This window comes from Clavelina lepadiformis, chromosome 3 (genome assembly GCF_947623445.1).
Source record: "Clavelina lepadiformis chromosome 3, kaClaLepa1.1, whole genome shotgun sequence".
Lineage (NCBI taxonomy): Eukaryota > Metazoa > Chordata > Ascidiacea > Aplousobranchia > Clavelinidae > Clavelina > Clavelina lepadiformis.
This window is the reverse complement of record NC_135242.1, coordinates 19,578,150-19,603,219: the sequence shown is the minus strand read 5'-3', so window position 1 is coordinate 19,603,219 and position 25,070 is coordinate 19,578,150. Positions and strand designations below refer to the sequence as shown.

Genomic DNA, 25,070 nt, shown 5'->3' with positions numbered 1-25,070 from the left:
TGTATGTTGTAGATAAATATGGATTATAATTCTCTGCTTATACACAAACAATGGAAAGAATAAATGTGTTATTCGAAATCAATGTTGCTCTTTTTTGTTTGCAATTTTAAAATGTTATTAAAACATTCGACAAAACGGTTCAAAACAACTGATTGATCGTTTATGTTTCGTAGATTTTCATGCATACGTTTTGTCTTGCTCTAAACGTTTTTGTCCAGTTTCGCGGCATCTTACGCCAGCCGAAAAACTTTGACCATGCTGTGCTGACTTTGTAGAGCTTTTTTACTTTTAAGGTTATGCTGCTAATTTCGACATTCACATTAAGATCAAGGTATAAAAATTCTCCTGATTTGATGGGAAATTGAAAAGCTTTGTATGAAAATATAATAGTGTATAAGAAAATCAAAAACAATGGAAATGTATTTCGTAATGGTGTATTTGTTTATATGTATTTTAGAAACGAGTTTACAACAAATTTCAAAGCATTAGGTTTTACTTCTTAGTTATTGACAAATGAAAATGCTCTGTCACATAATGATTTCTTTAAATAAATCATGCAACGTGCTCACAACGCTACATCATCATGACGTCAGCAACAAACTAAAGCTAGTTATAGTTACCTGACTGACTATTACGGACATACTTGGAAGCAGATCGGGTCAGCAATAGTACAATCAAAAGAATTTGCACTTTGCAGGCCTGAAAAAGTGACTTACACGTTTATCGAAGCCTAGTAAGGACGCAGCTTTTAATGAAATCAATCTTGATGTAAATGATTATTATTATGATGATAGCTCAAGTGCTGCAGGTTTAAATAAACGTTTCGTTAAAAAAAATGCAAATTTATTTTAACAAAGTTAGTGCTTTTGCAAATCCAAAGTTCTAATTGAATAAATCGTTTCCCGATTCCAGTACCGAGCAGCACGCGCATAAACCGTTTTTAGATTTTTTAAGGAGCGTTTACAATCATGGTAAGTAAAAAAATATTTAAAATAAAACTTTCTGGAGCGTTATGTGTCTATAAATTACCTAAGAAGTTGAAAACGGATTTAAAAATGTTTTTGCTTGTGCTTTCCGAAAACGTTTTTTGATCCAGCTATACAGGAATTGCAAGTTTGACAACGAATGATGAACTTGACTCTTTTCATTACGCTTCTTTACTATGTTTTCCATTGTTTACAATTAATTTATAAACTTAAAAGCAGTTAATGTCGGTTTGTTTTGTAATTTTCGGCAAACGATTTCGATATCAGTTGCTGTCCACTATTTGACACCTAGCGGTAATGCTTCTGCTTTGAACTACGATGCAGTTTGTCAAAAAAGAAACGGCAAAAATGCAGTTATTTTGCTTTTTATTGCGTACAACTTATTGATAAAACATAAAGTTGTCTTTTATAATCAATCATTGAAATTACGACGTAATTATTCTGAAAACAAAAAGATGGGTTTCGTTTCTTGGTCATCGAGAAATCTTCAATCCAATAAACAAATTACTGTGGACAGGCATCCCAGCAGATAGGGTCGGCCACAGAGCAGTCGACGCAATTCTGAGAACCTCTTGTCACTAAAGTTATAATGAACAGGCTTAAACAAACGTAGTAATATGGTCATAGTGTTTGTTTTATCAGAATAAAATTATTCATACGCAAGTGATCAATCCATATGCATAGGCTACTCTTACTTGCGTCACTTGAGTAAACAGATTGGAAGCTGTTGGAGAGCGCTTTCATGCAAATTGTGGTCAGAATTTCCGGTTCCACATTTTCCGACAAGCACAAATTCTGCAGAGCATCTTTTGACACCGCAATTAATTGTGCTTTAGCCGCTTCCGAAAATTGAACTTGCTGAATCTGAAAAGACACGTTTTATATAGTTTCAAAAATCATCGACAGAATGTTTCAATTAACTTGGGGTTTCAAGTATATGACATATGCAGCATAAATCAAAGGTTACACGTGGATGGTATTAAACGAACCAAGTTTAATAATACATAGCAAACTATTGGAGCCAATAACTACTTATACTGTAAGTTTTATTTAATCTTTTCAATTAAAGCTTACCTCTACTTCATTTACGGTATAAGACGCCGCAACCGCGACCAAACATGCGAGAGATACGAAGAACACCTTCATCTTTCAATCTTTAGAAATGTCGAATATATGATTGAGATTGTACTTGATTCTAGATGTGCCATTTGATCGAAATAACGTAGCTTTATATACAACCCATTATGATAAGCACACACACAACTTAATTGAAAATATAATGAATGAAAATAAACACACAATTCCATAATTCAAAAAATTTGCACCAACAACATATTCTGTACTGGCAGGTGCAAAAAACACGTCATCAAATGTTTAAAGACTTTTGAAGCCATTTTAATAAACTTCCACAGTAATTCCTCTCTATCGCGACACCTATTACTTTTGCCATCTGCTAAAATTTATAAATAATGAGAATAGCAATTACATTTTCCTGTTTACATCGATATCCGTTGTCTACAAACTCGGTTTTCAGACGTCATAACATAATTGATCTATTTGTGACAAATTGGATTGTGATACGAGAATTAACTTGATCATCTGTAAAACGGATAAGCACAACCTTATGTCTATAAAGTGCGTAAATGTATTTCTCGATAAAATGATGTTTTATATGCTGTGAATTGAGTGTTGTATAAGGCTAATAATTTGAGGTATTTTTAACTTAACCTGTATACATGCGCCTAATTGATCCTGGCCAGCGACGAAGCAAGACATGGCCAAATGTATCAGTCAATTCAAGTTATCGGCAATTAATCCCAAAACCTATTGCTTAAGTTATTGATGGCGGTTGAACAGTGTTAACCGAGTATATAAAAATAAAACAAGAGATAAGGTGACACTCTGAGGTTAACTTTATTTTTGATTCGTTTGCACGAGCTTTCGCAAAGTTCGCAAGCTATGCTTACTTCTTTAGATTAAGATTAATACACCTTAGTGCACCTGTACATCAACAGTACACTCTTAGCACACTTGAAGAAGCAAACTCATTCAAGTGAATAAATCGTTTTAAACAGGTTTAAAGAACTATATGAGACAAACATTTAATTTATAAACACAAGTGAAAAGATCAATTAAAGCAAAATGCTTTTTAACATGTTACGGAATTGGCAAGTTTTACGCATACTGTGGGTTTATTATGTACGTTTACTGTTTATTTACAGCAGTAATACCGAATCATATGGTTCACGCCTTAATAAAAGCCTATAAACAGTAAATATATAATGAACTGTTTTGTTTCTGACCTTTTTTTGGCGAATCATGTATGTTGTAGAAAAATATAGATATAAGTCTATGCTTATACACAAATAATGGAAAGAATAAATGTGTTATTCGAACTCAAGGTTGCTCTTCTTTGCTTGCAATTTTAAAATGTTATTAAAATATTGGACGAAATGGCTCAAAACAGCTGATTTGTCGTTTATATTCGAAAGATTTTTTTCTATACGTTTTGTCTTGCGCTAAACGTTTTTATCCAGTTTCGCGGCATACTATGCCAGCAGAAAAACTTTGACCATGTACTGACTTTGAAGAGTCTTTTTACTTTTAAGGTTATGCTACTTATTTCGGCATACACATTAAGATCAGGGTATATAAAGTCTCCTGATTTGATGGGAAATTGAAAACTTTGGTATGAAAATATAATACTGCACAAGCAAATCAAAAACAATGCAAGTTTATTTCGGAATGGTGCATTTGTTTATATATATTTTAGAAACGAGTTTACAACAAATATCAAAGCATTAGGTTTTACTTCTTAATTATTGACGAACGAAAGTGCTCTGTCAAATAATGATTTCTATATAAAAAAAAATCATGCAACGTGTTCACAACGCTACATCATCATGACGTCAGCAACAAACTACAGCTAGTTGTAGTTATCTGACTGACTACTACGGACATACTTGGAAGCAGATCGGGTCAGCAATAGTACAGTCAAAACAATTTGCACTTTGCAGGCCTGAAAAAGGGACTTACACATTTATCGAAGCCTAATAAGGACGCAGCTTTTAATGAAATCAATCTGGATGTAAATGATTATTATTATGATGATAGATCAAGTGCTGCAGGTTTAAATAAACGTTGCGTTAAAAAAAAATGCAAATTTATTTTAACAAAGTCAATGCTCTTGCAAATCCAAAGTTCTAATTGATTAAATCGTTTCCCGATTCCGTACCGAGCAGCACGCGCATAAACCGTTTTTAGATTTCTTGAGGAGCGTTTACAATCACGGTAAGTAAAAAAATATTTAAAAGAAAACTTTCTGGAGCGTTATGTGTCTATAAATTACCTAAGAAGTTGAAAATGGATTTAAAAATGTTGTTGCTTGTGTTTTCTGAAAACGTCTTTTGATCCAGCTATACAGGAATTGCAAGTTTGACAACGAATGATGAACTTGACTCTTTTCATTACGTCTTTTTTAGTATGTTTTCCATTGTTTATAATTAATAATAAACTTCTAAATAGTAAATTTCGGTTTGTTTTGACATTTTCGACAAACTATTTCGATATCAGTTGCTGTCTACTATTTGACACCTAGCGGTAATGCTTCTGCTTTGAACTACGATGCAGTTTGTCAAAAAAGAAATGGCAAAAATGCAGGTATTTTGCTTTTTATTGCGTACAACTTATTCAAAAAACATAAAGTTGTCTTTCATAATCAATCATTGAAATTACGACGTAATTATTCTGAAAACAAAAAGATGGGTTTCGTTTCTTGGTCATCGAGAAATCTTAATTCAGTCCAATGATCAAACTACTGTGGACAGGCATCCCAGCAGATAGGGTCGGCCACAGAGCAGTCGACACAATTTCGAGAATCTCTTGTCACTAAAGTTATAATGGAAAAGTTAACTAAAACAACCTTTAATTCATGTTATGCTCACTGGCTTACCAAATGTGAAACAACAGACTTGAAATCAATAAATGACAAAACATTTTAAACTTGATTTCAGTTATATGGAATAGTTACAGATTTCTTTTAACGGAGTAATTTTTTACATGTGTAATAGTACGCTTACTTGCGTCACTTGAGTAAACAGATTGGAAGCTGTTGGAGAGCGCTTTCATGCAAATTGTGGTCAGAATTTCCGGCTCCACATTTTCCGACAAGCACAAATTCTGCAGAGCATCTTTTGACACCGCAATTAATTGTGCTTTGGCCGCTTCCGAAAATTGAACTTGCTGAAGCTGAAAAGACACGTTTTATATAGTTTCAAAAATCATCGATAGAATGTTTCAATTAAATTGGGGTTTCAAGTATATGACATATGCAGCATAAATCAAAGGTTACACGTGGATGGTATTAAACGAATCAAGTTTAATAATACATAGCAAACTATTGCAGCCAATAACTACTTATACTGTAAGTTTTATTTAATCTTTTCAATTAAAGCTTACCTCTACTTCATTTACGGTATAAGACGCCGCAACCGCGACCAAACATGCGAGAGATACGAAGAACACCTTCATCTTTCAATCTTTAGAAATGTCGAATATATGATTGAGATTGTACTTGATTCTAGATGTGCCATTTGACCAGAATAACGTAGCTTTATATACAACCCATTATGGTAAGCACACACACAACTTAATTAAAAATATGATGAATGAAAATAAACACACAATTCCGTAATTCAAAGAATTTGCACCAACAACATATTCTGTACTGGCACGTGCAAAAAAACACGTCATCAAATGTTTAAAGACTTTTGAAGCCGTTTTAATAAACTTCCACAGTAATTCCTCTCTATCGCGTCACCTAATACTTTTGCCATCTGCTAAATTTTATAAATAATGAGAATAGCAATATCATTTTCCTGTTTACATCGATATCCATTGTCTACAAACTCGGTTTTCAGACGTCATAACATAATTAATCTATTTGGGACAAATTGGATTGTGATATAAAAATTAACTCGATCATCAGTAAAACGGATAAGCACAACCTTATGTCTATAAAGTGCGAAAATGTATTTCTCGATAAAATGATGTTTTGTATGCTGTGAATTGAGTGTTGTATAAGGCTAATATTTTGAGGTATTTTTAACTTAGCCTGTACATGTGTAACCAAACTTTTTCTGACCAGGAAAGCTCCCCGCTTAACGGTTAGTCAATTAGCCAGACTCTCTTATTTTTACGAGTCTTCCTTAGATAAAAACAAAGGTCTTCTCTTTATTAAAACCAAACGTAGACTAACTCAACTCCACCCAAAAACTTGTCAGCCGAGCAACCAACCAAACACAGAATTAATCTTGGCCACATAGCAAGAAAATAAGCGTGGGGCGTTAATTACCAAATAGGTCTACAGGGGTAGTGCGGTGACGCGGAACGAGAAACAAGCTAAAAAAACCCTGCACGTGTAAATAGTAAAGAAGTGCGACAGTGCGAGAGAAGTTATGAAAACCGACAAGTATACGCAAGTACACATAAATGAACTAATGAACAGCATCTATAAAAACGGCTGACACACACATATTGGACTAAATTACTGTATAATATAATGCAGTAGAAAAACAGTGCACGCACACACTAAGGTAAAAACTCGCTAACAGTTTACGGGGTAGTAAATATAAAACAAACACTAAGTAGTCATAAACAGCTTACACCGTAAACTAGTGCTTTACAAACCGGATGTTACAACGTTAAAATGCAGTGCTTATAAAACAGGTGTGAAAAGATATTCTCGTGACACATGCGTCTAATTGATCCTGGCCAGCGACGAAGCAAGACATGGCCAAATGTATCAGTCAATTCAAGTTATCGGCAATTAATCCAAAAACTATTACTTAAATCATTGATGGCGGCAGAACAGTGTTAACCCAGTATATAAAAATAAAACAAGAGATAAGGTGACACTCTGAGGTTAACTTTATTTTTGATTCGTTTGCACGAGCTTTCGCAAGGTTCGCAGGCATATGCTTGCTTCTTTAGATTAAGACTAATACACCTTAGCACACCTGTACATCAACAGTACACTCTTAGTACACTTGAAGAAGCAAACTCATTCAAGTGAATAAAGCGTTTTAAACAGGTTTAAAGAACTATATGAGACAAACATTTAATTTATAATCACAAGTGAAAAGATCAATTAAAGCAAATACTTTTTAACATGTTACGGAATTGGCAAATCTTACGCATACTGTGGGTTTATTATGTACGTTTACTGTTTATTTACTGCAGTAATACCGAATCATATGGTTCACGCCTTAATAAAAGCCTATAAACAGTAGATATATAATGAACTGTTTTGTTTCTGACCTTTTTTTGGCGAATCATGTATGTTGTAGAAAAATATAGATATAAGTCTATGCTTATACACAAATAATGGAAAGAATAAATGTGTTATTCGAACTCAAGGTTGCTCTTCTTTGCTTGCAATTTTAAAATGTTATTAAAACATTGGACGAAATGGCTCAAAACAGCTGATTTGTCGATTATATTCGAAAGATTTTTTTCTATACGTTTTGTCTTGCGCTAAACGTTTTTATCCAGTTTCGCGGCATACTATGCCAGCAGAAAGACTTTGACCATGTGCTGACTTTGAAGAGTCTTTTTACTTTTAAGGTTATGCTACTTATTTCGGCATACACATTAAGATCAAGGTATATAAAGTCTCCTGATTTGATGGGAAATTGAAAACTTTGGTATGAAAATATAATACTGCACAAGCAAATCAAAAACAATGGAAGTTTATTTCGGAATGGTGCATTTGTTTATATATATTTTAGAAACGAGTTTACAACAAATTTCAAAGCATTAGGTTTTACTTCTTAATTATTGACGAACGAAAGTGCTCTGTCAAATAATGATTTCTATATAAAAAAAATCATGCAACGTGTTCACAACGCTACATCATCATGACGTCAGCAACAAACTACAGCTAGTTGTAGTTATCTGACTGACTACTACGGACATACTTGGAAGCAGATCGGGTCAGCAATAGTACAGTCAAAAAAATTTGCACTTTGCAGGCCTGAAAAAGTGACTTACACATTTATCGAAGCCTAATAAGGACGCAGCTTTTAATGAAATCAATCTGGATGTAAATGATTATTATTATGATGATAGATCAAGTGCTGCAGGTTTAAAAAAACGTTGCGTTAAAAAAAATGCAAATTTATTTTAACAAAGTCAGTGCTCTTGCAAATCCAAAGTTCTAATTGAATAAATCGTTTCCCGATTCCAGTACCAAGCAGCACGCGCATAAACCGTTTTTAGATTTCTTGAGGAGCGTTTACAATCACGGTAAGTAAAAAAATATTTAAAAGAAAACTTTCTGGAGCGTTATGTGTCTATAAATTACCTAAGAAGTTGAAAATGGATTTAAAAATGTTGTTGCTTGTGCTTTCTGAAAACGTCTTTTGATCCAGCTATACAGGAATTGCAGGTTTGACAACGAATGATGAACTTGACTCTTTTCATTACGCCTTTTTTAGTATGTTTTCCATTGTTTATAATTAATAATAAACTTCTAAATAGTAAATTTCGGTTTGTTTTGATATTTTCGACAAACGATTTCGATATCAGTTGCTGTCTACTATTTGACACCTAGCGGTAATGCTTCTGCTTTGAACTACGATGCAGTTTGTCAAAAAAGAAATGGCAAAAATGCAGGTATTTTGCTTTTTATTGCGTACAACTTATTCAAAAAACATAAAGTTGTCTTTCATAATCAATCATTGAAATTAAGACGTAATTATTCTGAAAACAAAAAGATGGGTTTCGTTTCTTGGTCATCGAGAAATCTTAATTCAGTCCAATAAGCAAACTACTGTGGACAGGCATCCCAGCAGATAGGGTCGGCCACAGAGCAGTCGACACAATTTCGAGAATCTCTTGTCACTAAAGTTATAATGGAAAAGTTAACTAAAACAACCTTTAATTCATGTTATGCTCACTGGCTTAGCAAATGTGAAACAACAGACTTGAAATCAATAAATGACAAAACATTTTAAACTTGATTTCAGTTATATGGAATAGTTACAGATTTCTTTTAACGGAGTAATTATTTTACATGTGTAATAGCACGCTTACTTGCGTCACTTGAGGACACAGATTGGAAGCTGTTGGAGAGCGCTTTCATGCAAATTGTGGTCAGAATTTCCGGCTCCACATTTTCAGACAAGCACAAATTCTGCAGAGCATCTTTTGACACCGCAATTAATTGTGCTTTAGCCGCTTCCGAAAATTGAACTTGCTGAAGCTGAAAAGACACGTTTTATATAGTTTCAAAAATCATCGATTGAATGTTTCAATACATTTGGGGTTTCAAATATATGACATATGCAGCATAAATCAAAGGTTACACGGGATGGTATTAAACGAATTAAGTTTAATAATACATAGCAAACTATTGCAGCCAATAACTACTTATACTGTATGTTTTATTTAATCTTTTCAATTAAAGCTTACCTCTGCTTCATTTACGGTATAAGACGCCGCAACCGCGACCAGACATGCGAGAGATACGAAGAATACCTTCATCTTTCAATCTTTAGAAATGTCGAATATACGATTGAGATTGTACTTGATTCTAGATGTGCCATTTGACCAGAATAACGTAGCTTTATATACAACCCATTATGGTAAGCACACACGCAACTTAATTAAATATAATGAATGAAAATAAACACACAATTCCGTAATTGAAAAAATTTGTACCAACAACATGTTCTGTACTGGCACGTGCAAAAAACACGTCATCAAATGTTTAAAGACTTTTGAAGCCGTTTTAATAAATTTCCACAGTAATTCCTCTCTATCGCTTCACCTAATACTTTTGCCATCTGCTAAATTTTATAAATAATGAGAATAGCAATATCATTTTCCTGTTTACATCGATATCCATTGTCTACAAATTCGGTTTTCAGACGTCGTAACATAATTGATCTATTTGTGACAAATTGGATTGTGATATGAGAATTAACTCGATCATCTGCAAAACGGATGAAGCACAATCTTATGTCTATAAAGTGCGTAAATGTATTTCTCGATAAAATGATGTCTTGCATGCTGTACATTGTGTGTTTTACAAGGTAATATTTTGAGGTATTTTAAACTTAGCCTGTACATGCGCCTAATTGATCCTGGCCAGCGACGAAGCAAGACATGGCCAAATGTATCAGTCAATTCAAGTTATCGTCAATTAATCCCAAAACCTATTGCTTAAGTTATTGATGGCGGCTGAACAGTGTTAACCCAGTGTATAAAAATAAAACAAGAGATAAGGTGACACTCTGAGGTTAACTTTATTTTTGATTCGTTTGCACGAGCTTTCGCAAGGTTCGCAGGCTATGCTTGCTTCTTTAGATTAAGATTAATACACCTTAGTACACCTGTACATCAACAGTTCACTCTTAGCACACTTGAAGAAGCAAACTCATTCAAGTGAATAAAGCGTTTTAAACAGGTTTAAAGAACTATATGAGACAAACATTTAATTTATAAACACAAGTGAAAAGATCAATTAAAGCAAAATGCTTTTTAACATGTTACGGAATTGGCAAGTTTTACGCATACTGTGGGTTTATTATGTACGTTTACTGTTTATTTACAGCAGTAATACCGAATCATATGGTTCACGCCTTAATAAAAGCCTATAAACAGTAAATATATAATGAACTGTTTTGTTTCTGACCTTTTTTTTGGCGAATCATGTACGTTGTAGATAAATATGGATATAAGTCTATGCTTATACACAAATAATGGAAAGAATAAATGTGTTATTCGAACTCAAGGTTGCTCTTCTTTGCTTGCAATTTTAAAATGTTATTAAAACATTCGACAAAACGGCTCAAAACAGCTGACTTATCGTTTATATTTGATAGATTTTCTTCTATACGTTTTGTCTTGCGCTAAACGGTTTTGCCTAGTTTCGCAGCATCTTATGCCAGCAGAAAAACTTTGACCATGTGCTGACTTTGAAGAGTCTTTTTACTTTTAAGGTTATGCTACTTATTTCGGCATACACATTAAGATCAGGGTATATAAAGTCTCTTGATTTGATGGGAAATTGAAAACTTTGGTATGAAAATATAATACTGCACAAGCAAATCAAAAACAATGCAAGTTTATTTCGGAATGGTGCATTTGTTTATATATATTTTAGAAACGAGTTTACAACAAATTTCACAGCATTAGGTTTTACTTCTTAATTATTGACGAACGAAAGTGCTCTTGTAACCAAGATTTTCCTTAGCCAGGAATCTTCCCGCTCTAACGGCTAGTCTCTTAGCCGGTTTGGCCTTGTTAACTTTTAATAGCTTTTTCTCTCATAAAAACATCCATCTTACTCTAAAACCAAAACGTAACTGCCGACAATCGTCGCCCAGCCGAGCACAGTACTACACCAAACAAATTCCACGCGATGAAGGAATCAACGTGGAACGTAAAATACGATACTAATTAGGCCTTTGGGGTAACTACGTGAGACGTCACAAGAAATTTGATAAAAACATGTGTACAAGAACAAGTAAAAGAACATAAACAAGTAAAACACGGCAGACCGTGAACATGCATAAAAACAACACAATGCGAAGAAAAGACGGTGTATAATGTTGTGTCTACAAAACAGGTGCATAAAAATAATCCCGTGACACTCTGTCAAATAATGATTTCTATATAAAAAAATCATGCAACGTGTTCACAACGCTACATCATCATGACGTCAGCAACAAACTACAGCTAGTTGTAGTTATCTGACTGACTACTACGGACATACTTGCAAGCAGATCGGGTCAGCAATAATACAGTAAAAATAATTTGCACTTTGCAGGCCTGAAAAAGTGACTTACACTTTTATCGAAGCCTAATAAGGACGCAGCTTTTAATGAAATCAATCTGGATGTAAATGATTATTATTATGATGATAGATCAAGTGCTGCAGGTTTAAATAAACGTTTCGTTAAAAAAAATGCAAATTTATTTTAACAAAGTCAGTGCTTTTGCAAATCCAAAGTTCTAATTGAATAAATCGTTTCCAGATTCCAGTACCGAGCAGCACGCGCATAAACCGTTTTTAGATTTTTTAAGGAGCGTTTACAATCATGGTAAATAAAAAAATATTTAAAAGAAAACTTTCTGGAGCGTTATGTGTCTATGCATTACCTAACAAGTTGAAAACGGATTTAAAAATGTTGTTGCTTGTGCTTTCTGAAAACGTTTTTTGACACAGCTACACAGGAATTGCAAGTTTGATAACGAATGATGAACTTGACTCTTTTCATTACGTCTTTTTTACTATGTTTTCCATTGTTTATAATTAATAATAAACTTCTAAATAGTAAATTTCGGTTTGTTTTGACATTTTCGGCAAACGATTTCGATATCAGTTGCTGTCTACTGTTTGACACCTAGCGGTAATGCTTCTGCTTTGAACTACGATGCAGTTTGTCAAAAAAGAAATGGCGAAAATGCAGTTATTTTGCTTTTTATTGCGTACAACTTATTCAAAAAACATAAAGTTGTCTTTCATAATCAATCATTGAAATTACGACGTAATTATTCTGAAAACAAAAAGATGGGTTTCGTTTCTTGGTCTTCGAGAAATCTTAATTCAGTCCAATAATCAAATTACTGTGGACAGGCATCCCAGCAGATAGGATCGGCCACAGAGCAGTCGACGCAATTTCGAGAACCTCTTGTCACTAAAGTTATAATGGATAAGTTTAACAAAAAAAACCTTTAATTCATGTTCGGCTCACTGGATTAGCAAATGTGAAACAACAGACTTGAAATCAATAAATGACAAAACATTTTAAACATGATTTCAGTTATATGGAATAGTTACAGATTTCTTTTAACGGAGTAATTATTTTACATGTGTAATAGCACGCTTACTTGCGTCACTTGAGTAAACAGATTGGAAGCTGTTGGAGAGCGCTTTCATGCAAATTGTGGTCAGAATTTCCGGCTCCACATTTTCAGACAAGCACAAATTCTGCAGAGCATCTTTTGACACCGCAATTAATTGTGCTTTAGCCGCTTCCGAAAATTGAACTTGCTGAATCTGAAAAGACACGTTTTATATAGTTTCAAAAATCATCGATAGAATGTTTCAATTAATTTGGGGTTTCAAGTATATGACATATGCAGCATAAATCAAAGGTTACACGTGGATGGTATTAAACGAATCAAGTTTAATAATACATAGCAAACTATTGCAGCCAATAACTACTTATACTGTAAGTTTTATTTAATCTTTTCAATTAAAGCTTACCTCTACTTCATTTACGGTATAAGACGCCGCAACTGCGACCAAACATGCCAGAGATACGAAGAACACCTTCATCTTTCAATCTTTAGAACTGTCGAATATACGATTGAGATTGTACTTGATTCTATATGTGCCATTTGACCAGAATAACGTAGCTTTATATACAACCCATTATGGTAAGCAAACACACAACTTAATTAAAAATATAATGAATGAAAATAAACACACAATTCCGTAATTCAAAAAATTTGCACCAACAACATATTCTGTACTGGCAGGTGCAAAAACACGTCATCAAATGTTTAAAGACTTTTGAAGCCGTTTTAATAAACTTCCACAGTAATTCCTCTCTATCGCGTCACCTATTACTTTTGCCATCTGCTAAAATTTCTAAATAATAAGAATAGCAATTACATTTTCCTGTTTACGTGGATATCCATTGTTTACAAACTCGGTTTTCAGACGTCATATCATAATTAACATATTTGTGACAAATTGGATAGTGATATGAGAATTAACTCGATCATCAGTAAAACGGATAAGCACTCCCTTATGTCTATAACATGCGTAAATGTATTTGTCCATATAATGATGTCTTGTATGCTGTGCATGTTGTACAAGGATAATATTTTTAGGCATTTTTAACTTAGCCTGTACATGCGTCTAATTGATCCTGGCCAGCGACGAAGCAAGACATGGCCAAATGTATCAGTCAATTCAAGTTATCGGCAATTAATCCCGAAACCTATTGCTTAAGTTATTGATGGCGGCTGAACAGTGTTAACCCAGTGTATAAAAAATAAAACAAGATATCAGGTGACACTCTGAGGTTAACTTTATGTTTGATTCGTTTGCACGAGCTTTCGCAAGGTTCGCAGGCTATGCTTACTTCTTTAGATTAAGATTAATACACATTAGTACACCTGTACGTCAACAGTTCACTCTTAGTACACTTGAAGAAGCAAGTTTATTCTTGCGAAAGCTTGTGTAGAAGAATCCAAAATAAAGTTAATATCAGAATGCCACCTTATATCTTGTTTTTTATTTTAATAAATTATTCATTAAATTAGGTTTATGGATATAGTTATTAATTAATTCTGTAAAATAAGACCACCAGTAAACCATTCTAATATTTTTCAAAATTACTCTAATTAACGTTTTATAAATACCTAAAAATCATTCCGTCTAGAAAAATTGGTATATAAAAAGTTATAAATTACTCTACTACAATATTCAATGAATAGATTACAGTGCAATTAAGTTAAAAGAGATTTTTTCCTTTAGTTCTATTTAACAGAGTAAATAAAACCTTTTAAACACGGTTAAAGAACTATACGAGACAAACATTTCATTTATAAACACAAGCAATAAGAATAACTAAAGCAAATACTTTTTAACATGTTACGGAATTGGTAAATCTTACGTATATTTACGTTTACTGTAAGTTTACTATGTATGTTTACTGTTTATTTACAGCAGCAATACCGAATCACTTGGTTCACACCTTAATAAAAGCCTAAATAGTAAATATGTATTGAAATTGTTTGTTTCTGAGATTTACTCAGCGAATCATGTACGTACTTGTAGATAAATATGGATATAAGTCTATGGTTATACACAAATAATGGAAAGAATAAATGTGTTATTCTAACTCTAAGTTGCTCTTTTTTGTTTGCAATTTTCAAATATTATTAAAATATTGGACGAAATGGCTCAAAACAGCTGATTTGTCGTTTATATTCGATAGATTTTCTTCTATACGTTTTGTCTTGCGCTAAACGTTTTTGTCTAGTTTCGCGGCATCCTATGCCTGCGGAAAAACTTTGACCACGTACTGAGTTTGAAGAGCTTTTTTACTTTTAAGGTTATGCTACTTATTTCGGCATACACATTAAGATCAACGTATAAAAATTCTCCTGATTTGATAGGAAATTGAAAACCTTGGTATGAAAATATAATACTGTACAAGCAAATCAAAAACAATGGAAATTTATTTTAGAATGGTACATTTGTATACATGTATTTTGGAAACGAGTTTACAACAAATTTCACAGCATTAGGTTTTACTTCTAAGTTATTGACAAATGAAAATGCTCTGTCAAATAATGATTTCTTTAAAAAACTTGCAACATGTTAACAATACTACATCATCATGACGTCAGCAACAAACTACAGCTAGTTATAGTTATCTGACTGACTACTACGGACATGCTTGGAAGCAGATCGGGTCAGCAATAGTACAGTCAAAGTATTTTGCACTTTGCAGGCCTGAAAAAATCACTTTCTCGTTTAACGAAACCTAACATTAACAAAGACGCAACGTTTAATAAAATCAATCTGAATAAAAATGATTATTATTATGATGATAGATTAAAGTGCTGCAGGTTTAAAAAAACGTTTCGTTAAGAAAACATGCAAATTTATATTAACAAAGTCAATGTTTTTGCAAATCTAATGTTCTAATTGAATAAATCGTTTCCAGATTCCAGTACCGAGCAGCACGCGCATAAACCGTTTTTAGATTTTTTGAGGAGCGTTTACAATCATGGTAAGTTAAAACATAATTAAAAGAAAACTTTCTGGAACTTTATGTGTCTATGCATTACCTGACAAGTTGAAAACGGATTTAAAAATGTTGTTGCTTGTGCTTTCTGAAAACGTCTTTTGATCCAGCTATACAGGAATTGCAAGTTTGACAACGAATGATGAACTTGACTCTTTTCATTACGCCATTTTTACTATGTTTTCCATTGTTTATAATTAATAATAAACTTCTAAATAGTAAATTTCGGTTTGTTTTGTAATTTTCGGCAAACGATTTCGATATCAGTTGCTGTCTACTATTTGACACCTAGCGGTAATGCTTCTGCTTTGAACTACGATGCAGTTTGTCAGAAAAGAAATGGCAAAAATGCAGTTATTTTGCTTTTTATTGCGTAAAAATTATTCAAAAAACATAAAGTTGTCTTTCATAATCAATCATTGAAATTACGACGTAATTATTCTGAAAACAAAAAGATGGGTTTCGTTTCTTGGTCTTTAAGAAATCTTCAGTCCAATGAACAAATTACTGTGGACAGGCATCCCAGCAGATAGGGTCGGCCACAGAGCAGTCGACGCAATTCTGAGAACCTCTTGTCACTAAAGTTTTAATGAACAGGCTTAAACAAACGTAGTTTTGTAAAATTATTCTATTCGTAGTTAACTAAAATTATTCATATGCAAGTGATCAATCCATGTATAGGCTACTCTTACTTGCGTCACTTGAGTAAACAGATTGGAAGCTGTTGGAGAGCGCTTTCATGCAAATTGTGGTCAGAATTTCCGGTTCCACATTTTCAGACAAGCACAAATTCTGCAGAGCATCTTTTGACATCGCAATTAATTGTGCTTTAGCCGCTTCCGAAAATTGAACTTGCTGAAGCTGAAAAGACACGTTTTCTATAGTTTCGAAAATCATCGATAGAATGTTTCAATAAATTTGGGGTTTCAAGTATATGACATATGCAGCATAAATCAAAGGTTAGACGTGGATGGTATTATAAACGAATCAAGTTTAATATAATACATAGCAAACTATTGCAGCCAGTAACTACTTATACTGTAAGTTTTATTTATTCTTTTCAATTAAAGGTTACCTCTACTTCATTTACGGTAAAAGACGCCGCAACTGCGACCAAACATGCCAGAGATACGAAGAACACCTTCATCTTTCAATCTTTAGAAATGTCGAATATACGATTGAGATTGTACTTGATTCTAGATGTGCCATTTGATCGGAATAACGTAGCTTTATATACAACCCATTATGATAAGCAAACACGCAACTTTATTAAAAATATAATGAAAATAAACACACGATTCCGTAATTCAAAAAATTTGCACCAACAACATATTCTGTACTGGCACGTGCAAAAAACACGTCATCATATTTTTAAAGACTTTTGAAGCCGTTTTAATAAACTTCCACAGTAATTCCTCTCTATCGCGTCACTTAATACTTTTGCCATCTGCTAAAATTTCTAAATAATAAGAATAGCAATTACATTTTCCTGTTTACGTGGATATCCATTGTTTACAAAGTCGGTTTTCAGACGTCATAACATAATTAATCTATTTGTGACAAATTGGATTGTGATATGAGAATTAACTTGATCATCAGTAAAACGGATAAAGCACAACCTTATGTCTATAAAATGCGTAAATGTATTTCTCGATATAATGATGTCTTGTATGCTGTGCATTGTGTGTTTTACAAGGGTAATATTTTGATGCATTTTTAATTTAGCCTGTACATGCTGGCGGCTGAACAGTTTTAACCAAGTATATAAAAATAAAACAAGAGATAAGGTGACACTCTGAGGTTAACTTTATTTATGATTCGTCTGCACGAGCTTTCGCAAGATTCGCAGGCTATGCTTGCTTCTTTAGATTAAGATTAATACACCTTAGTACACCTGTACATCAACAGTTGAACACTTGACAGTTAGTACACTTGAAGAAGCAAGCTTATTCTCGCGAAAGCTCGTGTAGAAGAATCAAAAATAAAGTTAACCTCAGAGTTCCACCTAATATCTTGTTTTTTATTTTAATAAATTTTTAATTAAATTAGGTTTATAGATGTAATTATTAATTAATTCCGTAAAATAATACCTCCAGTAAACCATTCTTATATTTTTCAAAATTACTCCAAATAGCGTTTTATAAATACCTAAAAATCATTCCGTCTGAAAAAATTGGACTATAAAAAGTTATAAATTACTCTACTACAATTTTCAATGAATAGATTATAGTGCATTTAAGTTAAAAGAGATTTTTGCAATTAGTTCTTTTTAACAGAGTATATAAAGCCTTTTAAACAAGGTTAAAGAACTATACGAGACAAGCATTTCATTTATAAACACAAGCAATAAGATCAACTGAAGCAAATGTTTTTTAACATGATACCGAATTGGCAAATCTTACGCATATTTAAGTTTACTGTAAGTTTACTATGTACGTTTACTGTTTATTTACAGCAGCAATACCGAATCACATGGTTCACGGCTTAGTAAAAGCCTAAATAGTAAGTTTATATTGAAATTGTTTGTTTCTGATATTTACTCAGCGAAACATATATGTTGTAGATAAATATGGATATAAGTCTATGCTTATACACAAATAATGGAAAGAATAAATGTGTTATTCGAACTCAAGGTTGCTCTTCTTTGTTTGCAATTTTCAAATATTATTAAAACATTCGACAAAACGGCTCAAAACGTTTGATTTATCGTTTATATTTGATAGATTTTCTTCTATACGTTTTGTCTTGCGCTAAACGGTTTTGTCTAGTTTCGCGGCATCTTATGCCAGCAGAAAAACTTTGATCATGTGCTGACTTTGAAGAGCCTTTTTAATTTTAAGGTTACGCCACTTATTTCGGCATACGCATTAAGATCAAGGTATATAAAGTCTCCTGATTTGATGGGAAATTGAAAAACTTGGTACGAAAATATAATTTTGTACAAGCAAATCAAAAACAATGGAAATTTATTTCGGAATGGTGTATTTGTATACATGTATTTTGGAAACCAGTTTACAACAAATTTCACAGCATTAGGTTTTACTTCTAAATTATTGATAAATGAAGATGCTCTGTCAAATAATGATTTCTTTAAAAAAAATATGCAACATGTTAACAATACTACATCATCATGACGTCAGCAACAAACTACAGCTAGTTATAGTTATCTGACTGACTACTACGGACATACTTGGAAGCAGATCGTATCAGCAATAGTACAATCAAAACAATTTGCACTTAGCAGACCTGAAAAAGGGACTTCCTCGTTTAACGAAGCCTAATAAGGACGCAGCTTTTAATAAAATCAATCTGGATTGAAATGATTATTATTATCATGATAGATCATGTGCTGCAGGTTTAAATAAACGTTTCGTTAAAAAAACGTACAAATTTATTTTAACAAAGTCAGTATTTTTGCAAATCCAAAGTTCTAATTGCATCAATCGTTTCCCGATTCCAATATCGAGCAGCACGCGCATAAACCGTTTTTAGATTTTTTGAGGAGCGTTTACAACCATGGTAAGCTAAAAAATAATTAAAAGAAAACTTTCTGGAGCGTTATGTGTCTATAAATTACCTAACAAGTTTAAAACGGATTTAAAAATGTTGTTGCTTGTGCTTTCTGAAAACGTCTTTTGATCCAGCTATACAGGAATTGCAAGTTTGACAACGAATGATGAACTTGACTCTTTTCATTACGCCATTTTTACTATGTTTTCCATTGTTTATAATTAATAATAAACTTCTAAATAGTAAATTTCGGTTTGTTTTGACATTTTCGGCAAACGATTTCGATATCAGTTGCTGTCTACTGTTTGACACCTAGCGGTAATGCTTCTGCTTTGAACTACGATGCCGTTTGTCAAAAAAGAAATGGCAAAGATGCAGTTATTTTGCTTTTTATTGCGTAAAATTTAGTCATAAAACATAAAGTTGTCTTTTATAATTAGTCATTGAAATTACGACGTAATTATTCTGAAAACAAAAAGATGGGTTTCGTTTCTTGGTCTTCGAGAAATCTTCAGTCCAATAAGCATATTACTGTGGACAGGCATCCCAGCAGATAGGATCGGCCACAGAGCAGTCGACGCAATTCTGAGAACCTCTTGTCACTAAATTTATTATGGATAAGTTTAACAAAAAAAACCTTTAATTCATGTTCGGCTCACTGGATTAGCAACGTGAAACACCAGACTTGAAATCAAGAAATGACAAGACATTTTAAAGTTGATTTCAGTTATGTGGCATAGTTACAGATTTCTTTTATCGGAGTAATTTTTTACATGTGTAATAGCACGCTTACTTGCGTCGTTTGCAGTAACAGATTGGAAGCTGTTGGAGAGTGCTTTCATGCAAATTGTGGTCAGAATTTCCGGCTCCACATTTTCAGACAAGCACAAATTCTGCAGAGCATCTTTTGACACCGCAATTAATTGTGCTTTAGCCGCTTCCGAAAATTGAACTTGCTGAAGCTGAAAATACACGTTTTATACAGTTTCAAAAATCATCGATACAATGTTTCAATAAATTTGGGGTTTCAAGTATATGGTATATGCAGCATAAATCAAAGGTTAGACGTGGATGGTATTAAACGAATCAAGTTTAGTAATACATAGCAAACTATTGCAGCCAATAACTACTTATGTAAGTTTTATTTAATCTTTTCAATTAAAGCTTACCTCTGCTTCATTTACGGTAAAAGACGCCGCAACCGCGACCAAACATGCGAGAGATACGAAGAACACCTTCATCTTTCAATCTTTAGAAATGTCGAATATACGATTGAGTTTGTACTTGAATCTATATGTGCCATTTGACCGGAATAACATAGCTTTATATACAACCCATTATGATAAGCACACACACAACTTAATTAAATATATAATGAAAATAAACTAACGATTCCGTAGATCCAAAAATTTGCAACAACAACATATTCTGTAGTGGCACGTGCCAAAAAACACGTCATCAAATGTTTAAAGACCTTTTAAGCCGTTTTAATAAACTTCCACAGTAATTTCTCACTATCGCTTCACCTAATACTTTTGCCATCTGCTAAAATTTCTAAATAATGAGAATAGCAATATCATTTTCCTGTTTACGTCGATATCTGTTGTTTACAAAGTCGGTTTTCAGACGTCATAACATAATTAATCTATTTGTGATCGGTTTGTTTTGACATTTTCGACAAACGATTTCGATATCAGTTGCTGTCTACTATTTGACACCTAGCGGTGATGCTTCTGCTTTGAACTACGATGCAGTTTGTCAAAAAAGAAATGGCAAAAATGCAGATAATTTGCTTTTTATTGCGTAAAAATTATTCATAAAACATAAAGTTGTCTTTCATAATCAATCATTGAAATTACGACGTAATTATTCTGAAAACAAAAAGATGGGTTTCGTTTCTTGGTCTTTAAGAAATCTTCAGTCCAATAATCAAATTACTGTGGACAGGCATCCCAGCAGATAGGGTCGGCCACAGAGCATTTGCATTTGTAGCGATTGCATTTGTACTGAATATTGTTTGATTTGCGCCTTTTGATCGGAAAAACATACTCTTGTATATTATCCATTACGACAAACAAACACACCACTTAATTAAATATGATGAAATTAATTTTGCAATTGCGTAATTTCAGGAATTTGCACCCGCAACAATATATGAGCATGTATTACAAACTCATCATCAAATATTTAAATTATTTAAGTGATTTTAATGAACATCCAAAGTAATTCATCACCATCGCGACACCAAATACTTTTGCCATCTGCTCAAAGGTATAAATAATTAGAATAACAATATTATTTTCCTGTTTACATTGATTTATGTTGTTTAAAAAGTCCCTTTCCGGACCTCATAGTATAATTAATTTATTTGTGACATATTGGATTGTGATATGAGAATTGACTTAGTGGTAAATCGAATAGAACCTAGCCTTATGTGTGCGTATGAATAACTTTTTATAATTATGTCGTGCTTGCTGTATACAGGGTAATGTACAAGGGTAATATCTTGATGCATCTGTCACTTAATTTATATCTTGATCTAATAATAAATATGTTTATATGCCCAGTAGCGAAAGAAGAACTGCCAAAGCCAAATGCTGCAGTGAATTCAACTTGCCGGAAACATTATTCTCCAAAGCAGTTACCTAAGTTATAGAATAAGTTTGGTGAATATATTGAAAATAATTGCTATATTATATAATGTACTGTATATCAAAACTACAAAAAAGCTGTTCTTATAAGTTATATGTAGCGAAATAAAATACAGTTTCAAACGTTCTGTCTAAAATGTGTTGCAAAGCTGCAGTATGCTGTAGTTCAACTTTTGAATAAAGGTTATTGCGCACAGTTGTACCTACACAGGACTGATCTCACTGCAAAAGAGGAAGCAATACCACAACTTCAATTTAACGAAAACTTTTTAATGTTACATAGGGTTTTTTCTAATGTTGGAATTGCAATTTCAGGAACAATAATTAATAAATAAATTCAATAAGTCACCATAGCTGCCTGGTCGGGATTATAATGAATAGGCAAAAAGATAACCACTTTTTTACCTTAAAGTTTAATAGTTTAATTTCCCACATAATAGAAGTATTATTATTATTTCTATTATTATTTCTACTCAAGCCTTTTTTGCATTAACCCATTGAAGGTCGATTAGTAATTCAGTATAGGCCTAAATATTCATTAAGAATTAAACATTAAGTGCAACTTAGTTGAATTGGAATGTGAAATTTTTATTTAATACTTTTAATTCCTTTTAAAAGTAATGAAATTTTATAAACATTTTTGAAAATTCACGCAAAACAACTTTCATTGCAAACACAAACATTAACTACGTCAAAAAATGTCAGATATATGTTACGCGAAATTGGTAAATTTGCGTATGTGACAGAATTTTCATAATGTCCTAACACACTTTCAGTTATCTTTGTTTTATTTTGTGTGCTGTAACATTATCGCTGCACTTTTTATGGTTTATATCTATCATTCATTCTTGCACCCAAGCTTCAGTGTTATGGCTGGGTATAACCTTTATAAGCCCTGTTCGCTCATCATGGAAGGCTGGTTGTCGTTTTTTAGTTTTAAATAAAAGGTTGCAAGTAACAACTATTTTGCCTTTGAGTTTATTTTGTGTCGCGGTTTACCTTAAGAGTAATCGGCCTGGCAAGAACGGTCGATGGTATTTCTCGTTGCATTTACATTGTAATAACAGGGTTAACGGTTAAATCTGATTATCTATTTTGCTTGGCGAACCTAGTTTGTATGGTAAGTAAACATGCATATAGATCTATGCTAATATACAAATAATTATGAAAAAAATAAACGTGTTATTCGTACTCAAAGTGGTTTACGTTGCTTAGAATTTTCACAAAGTTGTTAACAAATTAGAGTAGGCTATATTGTTTGAGAAGAAAATCTTAACCTATGGTTGCAAATTTACATACTTGACAAATTCTCTTTTATAAATTGTGTCTTGCCCTAAAATTTGTTTGTGTTAGTTACACGGTTTTCTGCGCCAGCAGAAAAACTTTTAACACATCCACTTTTAAGTTCCTTTGCTTGTATCACGTTACATTATAGTTTCAATTTTTTCCACATACAAATTAAGATCAAGGTACAGGATTCTTGGTATGATAATGTAACACAAGCAATTAAAAACAATGTAAATTTGTTTTGGAATTGTGTATTTCTATGAGTTTACATCAAAGTTCACAACATAGGCTTTACTCCTAAATTACTGAAAAAAATACAATTCAAACATGCTCTGCTAACTACAGGTTAAAAACGTAAAACAGGTCACAATACATAGCCTATATATCAACATGATGTCAGCAACGAACTATAGAAATAGCTTGAGTTATCTGGCTAACTACTGAGGACATGCAAGAAAGCAGATCGGGTCAGCGATGGTACAGTCAAAACAACTTGAACTTTGCAGGCCTGAAAAAAATCACTTTCTCATTAAAGGTTGTGTTGCGGGTTTTAATCATATCATGCTGAATAAATGGCCATTATAATAAATTGTGAATCGTAAGTTCAAATAGCTGTAATGTCAAAATAAGCTAAAGTTAAAGCACGGAAAATTTTTTTGCAAATCTATATACTCACTTGCATCACTTTGCTTCCCGGCTCCAGTGCTAGCAGCACGTGCACATACCGTGTTCAAGATTTCCTCTGGAACGTCGTCATGGAAACACAGTTTTGCAATGGCAGTTAATGCAGCGTAACGGAGTTTTGCTTTTGCCTCCGAGGAAAAAGAAAGTATCTGCAAACAAATTGTTGCCGAAGAGATAACAACTCACAGTTTTCCAGAATTAACCCTTCTGGTATTTGTATGATCATTACCCAATTCTCAGCGAATCATACAGTCTATACCAAGTTAAACTTATAGTGTTAAATTCAAAATTATTGTTAAAAGTTGAAATACCTTTTGCTTCACAATGTAATCATTCTGGCGTTCCAAAACTTGCAGAATTTTCTCGTCTGAAACTGACGATATTGAGTTTGCTGACGTTGCCGCCAACGCACAGGATAACAGAATTATAGAAATTTTCATGACCGAGCAAGTTTTGCTATTGAATAACTATTCGAACAGAATTTTTAAGCAATAACATGCTTTTTAATATTCCACTCTATTTATAACAATTTTACTTAAAATGGAAAAAAGGCACTAAGCATATTATATGGCTTATTGAACGTGGTAAATAAGCCATATGTTGTTGTTAGAGCATCGATTGTCCTTGCTCACTATTTTGGGTAAACACCACATTATCTCAGCAGAACCTTTTTTCTTACAAAAGCTACTCATCCGTAACTGAAATATAAAAAAATAACCATAGTTATCTAGTATTGCAGCGCAACACTTGTCACTAGAATTACGATTGGTACCGCAGTCTACGAATAAAAAGTTGCTTCCAAGTGTAACTTTATATAAAAAAAACGGCTTTCAAAGCTTGAGGTACCAATAACAAACTCGATACGGAAAACAGTGTAGTGCTCCGCTTGCTGCCAGACCACCACTATAATATAATTGGCGCTTCGTATACGAAAGGCTTGACCTGAGATGAAAGTAGGGCTTATCTATTTAATAGTAACAATTTTTGGTCAAAGAAGTCAAATTTCATAAATTTTCAATTACATTTTAGCTTAACCGAACAATGCGACCAGGAAGTTTCTAACAGCCTTTTACTAGGGCAATACCCGTACTGAAAAACAACAACAGCTATGCTAG

At 33.1% G+C, this 25,070-nt stretch overlaps 7 protein-coding genes across 7 annotated transcripts; all 7 read right to left on the bottom strand.

Annotated features, from left to right (window-relative positions):
• Positions 1–1,335: 1,335 nt before the first annotated feature.
• Positions 1,336–2,200, bottom strand: LOC143450023 (uncharacterized). Its single transcript, XM_076950409.1, has 3 exons — positions 2,061–2,200; positions 1,682–1,850; positions 1,336–1,564 (listed from the first exon to the last, which is right to left on the bottom strand). Exons 1-3 carry the CDS (start codon positions 2,130–2,132, stop codon positions 1,491–1,493), a joined length of 315 nt encoding a protein of 104 aa, XP_076806524.1. The 5' UTR covers positions 2,133–2,200; the 3' UTR covers positions 1,336–1,490.
• Positions 2,201–4,641: 2,441 nt separating this feature from the next.
• On the bottom strand, positions 4,642–5,576 carry LOC143450137 (uncharacterized). The gene is made up of 3 exons (XM_076950567.1): positions 5,445–5,576; positions 5,066–5,234; positions 4,642–4,874 (listed from the first exon to the last, which is right to left on the bottom strand). Exons 1-3 carry the CDS (start codon positions 5,514–5,516, stop codon positions 4,801–4,803), a joined length of 315 nt encoding a protein of 104 aa, XP_076806682.1. The 5' UTR covers positions 5,517–5,576; the 3' UTR covers positions 4,642–4,800.
• Positions 5,577–8,655: 3,079 nt separating this feature from the next.
• Positions 8,656–9,617, bottom strand: LOC143449722 (uncharacterized). Its single transcript, XM_076950032.1, has 3 exons — positions 9,459–9,617; positions 9,081–9,249; positions 8,656–8,888 (listed from the first exon to the last, which is right to left on the bottom strand). Exons 1-3 carry the CDS (start codon positions 9,528–9,530, stop codon positions 8,815–8,817), a joined length of 315 nt encoding a protein of 104 aa, XP_076806147.1. The 5' UTR covers positions 9,531–9,617; the 3' UTR covers positions 8,656–8,814.
• Positions 9,618–12,458: 2,841 nt separating this feature from the next.
• Positions 12,459–13,392, bottom strand: LOC143449723 (uncharacterized). The gene is made up of 3 exons (XM_076950034.1): positions 13,264–13,392; positions 12,885–13,053; positions 12,459–12,691 (listed from the first exon to the last, which is right to left on the bottom strand). The coding sequence occupies exons 1-3, from the start codon at positions 13,333–13,335 to the stop codon at positions 12,618–12,620; spliced, it is 315 nt and encodes a 104-aa protein (XP_076806149.1). The 5' UTR covers positions 13,336–13,392; the 3' UTR covers positions 12,459–12,617.
• A 2,780-nt stretch (positions 13,393–16,172) lies between these two features.
• Positions 16,173–17,037, bottom strand: LOC143450223 (uncharacterized). The gene is made up of 3 exons (XM_076950676.1): positions 16,899–17,037; positions 16,516–16,684; positions 16,173–16,401 (listed from the first exon to the last, which is right to left on the bottom strand). The coding sequence occupies exons 1-3, from the start codon at positions 16,968–16,970 to the stop codon at positions 16,328–16,330; spliced, it is 315 nt and encodes a 104-aa protein (XP_076806791.1). The 5' UTR covers positions 16,971–17,037; the 3' UTR covers positions 16,173–16,327.
• Positions 17,038–19,720: 2,683 nt separating this feature from the next.
• LOC143450120 (uncharacterized) lies at positions 19,721–20,628 on the bottom strand. Its single transcript, XM_076950542.1, has 3 exons — positions 20,503–20,628; positions 20,127–20,295; positions 19,721–19,935 (listed from the first exon to the last, which is right to left on the bottom strand). Exons 1-3 carry the CDS (start codon positions 20,572–20,574, stop codon positions 19,862–19,864), a joined length of 315 nt encoding a protein of 104 aa, XP_076806657.1. The 5' UTR covers positions 20,575–20,628; the 3' UTR covers positions 19,721–19,861.
• A 2,883-nt stretch (positions 20,629–23,511) lies between these two features.
• Positions 23,512–24,426, bottom strand: LOC143450082 (uncharacterized). Its single transcript, XM_076950490.1, has 3 exons — positions 24,267–24,426; positions 23,948–24,104; positions 23,512–23,779 (listed from the first exon to the last, which is right to left on the bottom strand). Exons 1-3 carry the CDS (start codon positions 24,393–24,395, stop codon positions 23,709–23,711), a joined length of 357 nt encoding a protein of 118 aa, XP_076806605.1. The 5' UTR covers positions 24,396–24,426; the 3' UTR covers positions 23,512–23,708.
• Positions 24,427–25,070: the final 644 nt, after the last annotated feature.

Excerpts from the sequence above, each read along its gene's own strand:
- LOC143450223 (XM_076950676.1), bottom strand. The coding sequence starts at position 16,970 with ATGAAGGTGTTCTTCGTATCTCTGGCATGTTTGGTCGCAGTTGCGGCG. Across the intron at positions 16,685-16,898 it reads TTACCGTAAATGAAGTAGAG|CTTCAGCAAGTTCAATTTTC; the intron begins GTAACCTTTAAT and ends GTGTCTTTTCAG. Across the intron at positions 16,402-16,515 it reads TGTTTACTCAAGTGACGCAA|TGACAAGAGGTTCTCAGAAT; the intron begins GTAAGAGTAGCC and ends TTAAAACTTTAG.
- LOC143449723 (XM_076950034.1), bottom strand. The coding sequence starts at position 13,335 with ATGAAGGTGTTCTTCGTATCTCTGGCATGTTTGGTCGCAGTTGCGGCG. Across the intron at positions 13,054-13,263 it reads ATACCGTAAATGAAGTAGAG|ATTCAGCAAGTTCAATTTTC; the intron begins GTAAGCTTTAAT and ends GTGTCTTTTCAG. Across the intron at positions 12,692-12,884 it reads TGTTTACTCAAGTGACGCAA|TGACAAGAGGTTCTCGAAAT; the intron begins GTAAGCGTGCTA and ends TTATAACTTTAG.
- LOC143450137 (XM_076950567.1), bottom strand. The coding sequence starts at position 5,516 with ATGAAGGTGTTCTTCGTATCTCTCGCATGTTTGGTCGCGGTTGCGGCG. Across the intron at positions 5,235-5,444 it reads ATACCGTAAATGAAGTAGAG|CTTCAGCAAGTTCAATTTTC; the intron begins GTAAGCTTTAAT and ends GTGTCTTTTCAG. Across the intron at positions 4,875-5,065 it reads TGTTTACTCAAGTGACGCAA|TGACAAGAGATTCTCGAAAT; the intron begins GTAAGCGTACTA and ends TTATAACTTTAG.
- LOC143450082 (XM_076950490.1), bottom strand. The coding sequence starts at position 24,395 with ATGAAAATTTCTATAATTCTGTTATCCTGTGCGTTGGCGGCAACGTCA. Across the intron at positions 24,105-24,266 it reads ATTACATTGTGAAGCAAAAG|ATACTTTCTTTTTCCTCGGA; the intron begins GTATTTCAACTT and ends ATTTGTTTGCAG. Across the intron at positions 23,780-23,947 it reads CGGGAAGCAAAGTGATGCAA|GCCTGCAAAGTTCAAGTTGT; the intron begins GTGAGTATATAG and ends GATTTTTTTCAG.
- LOC143450120 (XM_076950542.1), bottom strand. The coding sequence starts at position 20,574 with ATGAAGGTGTTCTTCGTATCTCTCGCATGTTTGGTCGCGGTTGCGGCG. Across the intron at positions 20,296-20,502 it reads TTACCGTAAATGAAGCAGAG|CTTCAGCAAGTTCAATTTTC; the intron begins GTAAGCTTTAAT and ends GTGTATTTTCAG. Across the intron at positions 19,936-20,126 it reads TGTTACTGCAAACGACGCAA|TGACAAGAGGTTCTCAGAAT; the intron begins GTAAGCGTGCTA and ends TAATAAATTTAG.
- LOC143449722 (XM_076950032.1), bottom strand. The coding sequence starts at position 9,530 with ATGAAGGTATTCTTCGTATCTCTCGCATGTCTGGTCGCGGTTGCGGCG. Across the intron at positions 9,250-9,458 it reads ATACCGTAAATGAAGCAGAG|CTTCAGCAAGTTCAATTTTC; the intron begins GTAAGCTTTAAT and ends GTGTCTTTTCAG. Across the intron at positions 8,889-9,080 it reads TGTGTCCTCAAGTGACGCAA|TGACAAGAGATTCTCGAAAT; the intron begins GTAAGCGTGCTA and ends TTATAACTTTAG.
- LOC143450023 (XM_076950409.1), bottom strand. The coding sequence starts at position 2,132 with ATGAAGGTGTTCTTCGTATCTCTCGCATGTTTGGTCGCGGTTGCGGCG. Across the intron at positions 1,851-2,060 it reads ATACCGTAAATGAAGTAGAG|ATTCAGCAAGTTCAATTTTC; the intron begins GTAAGCTTTAAT and ends GTGTCTTTTCAG. Across the intron at positions 1,565-1,681 it reads TGTTTACTCAAGTGACGCAA|TGACAAGAGGTTCTCAGAAT; the intron begins GTAAGAGTAGCC and ends TTATAACTTTAG.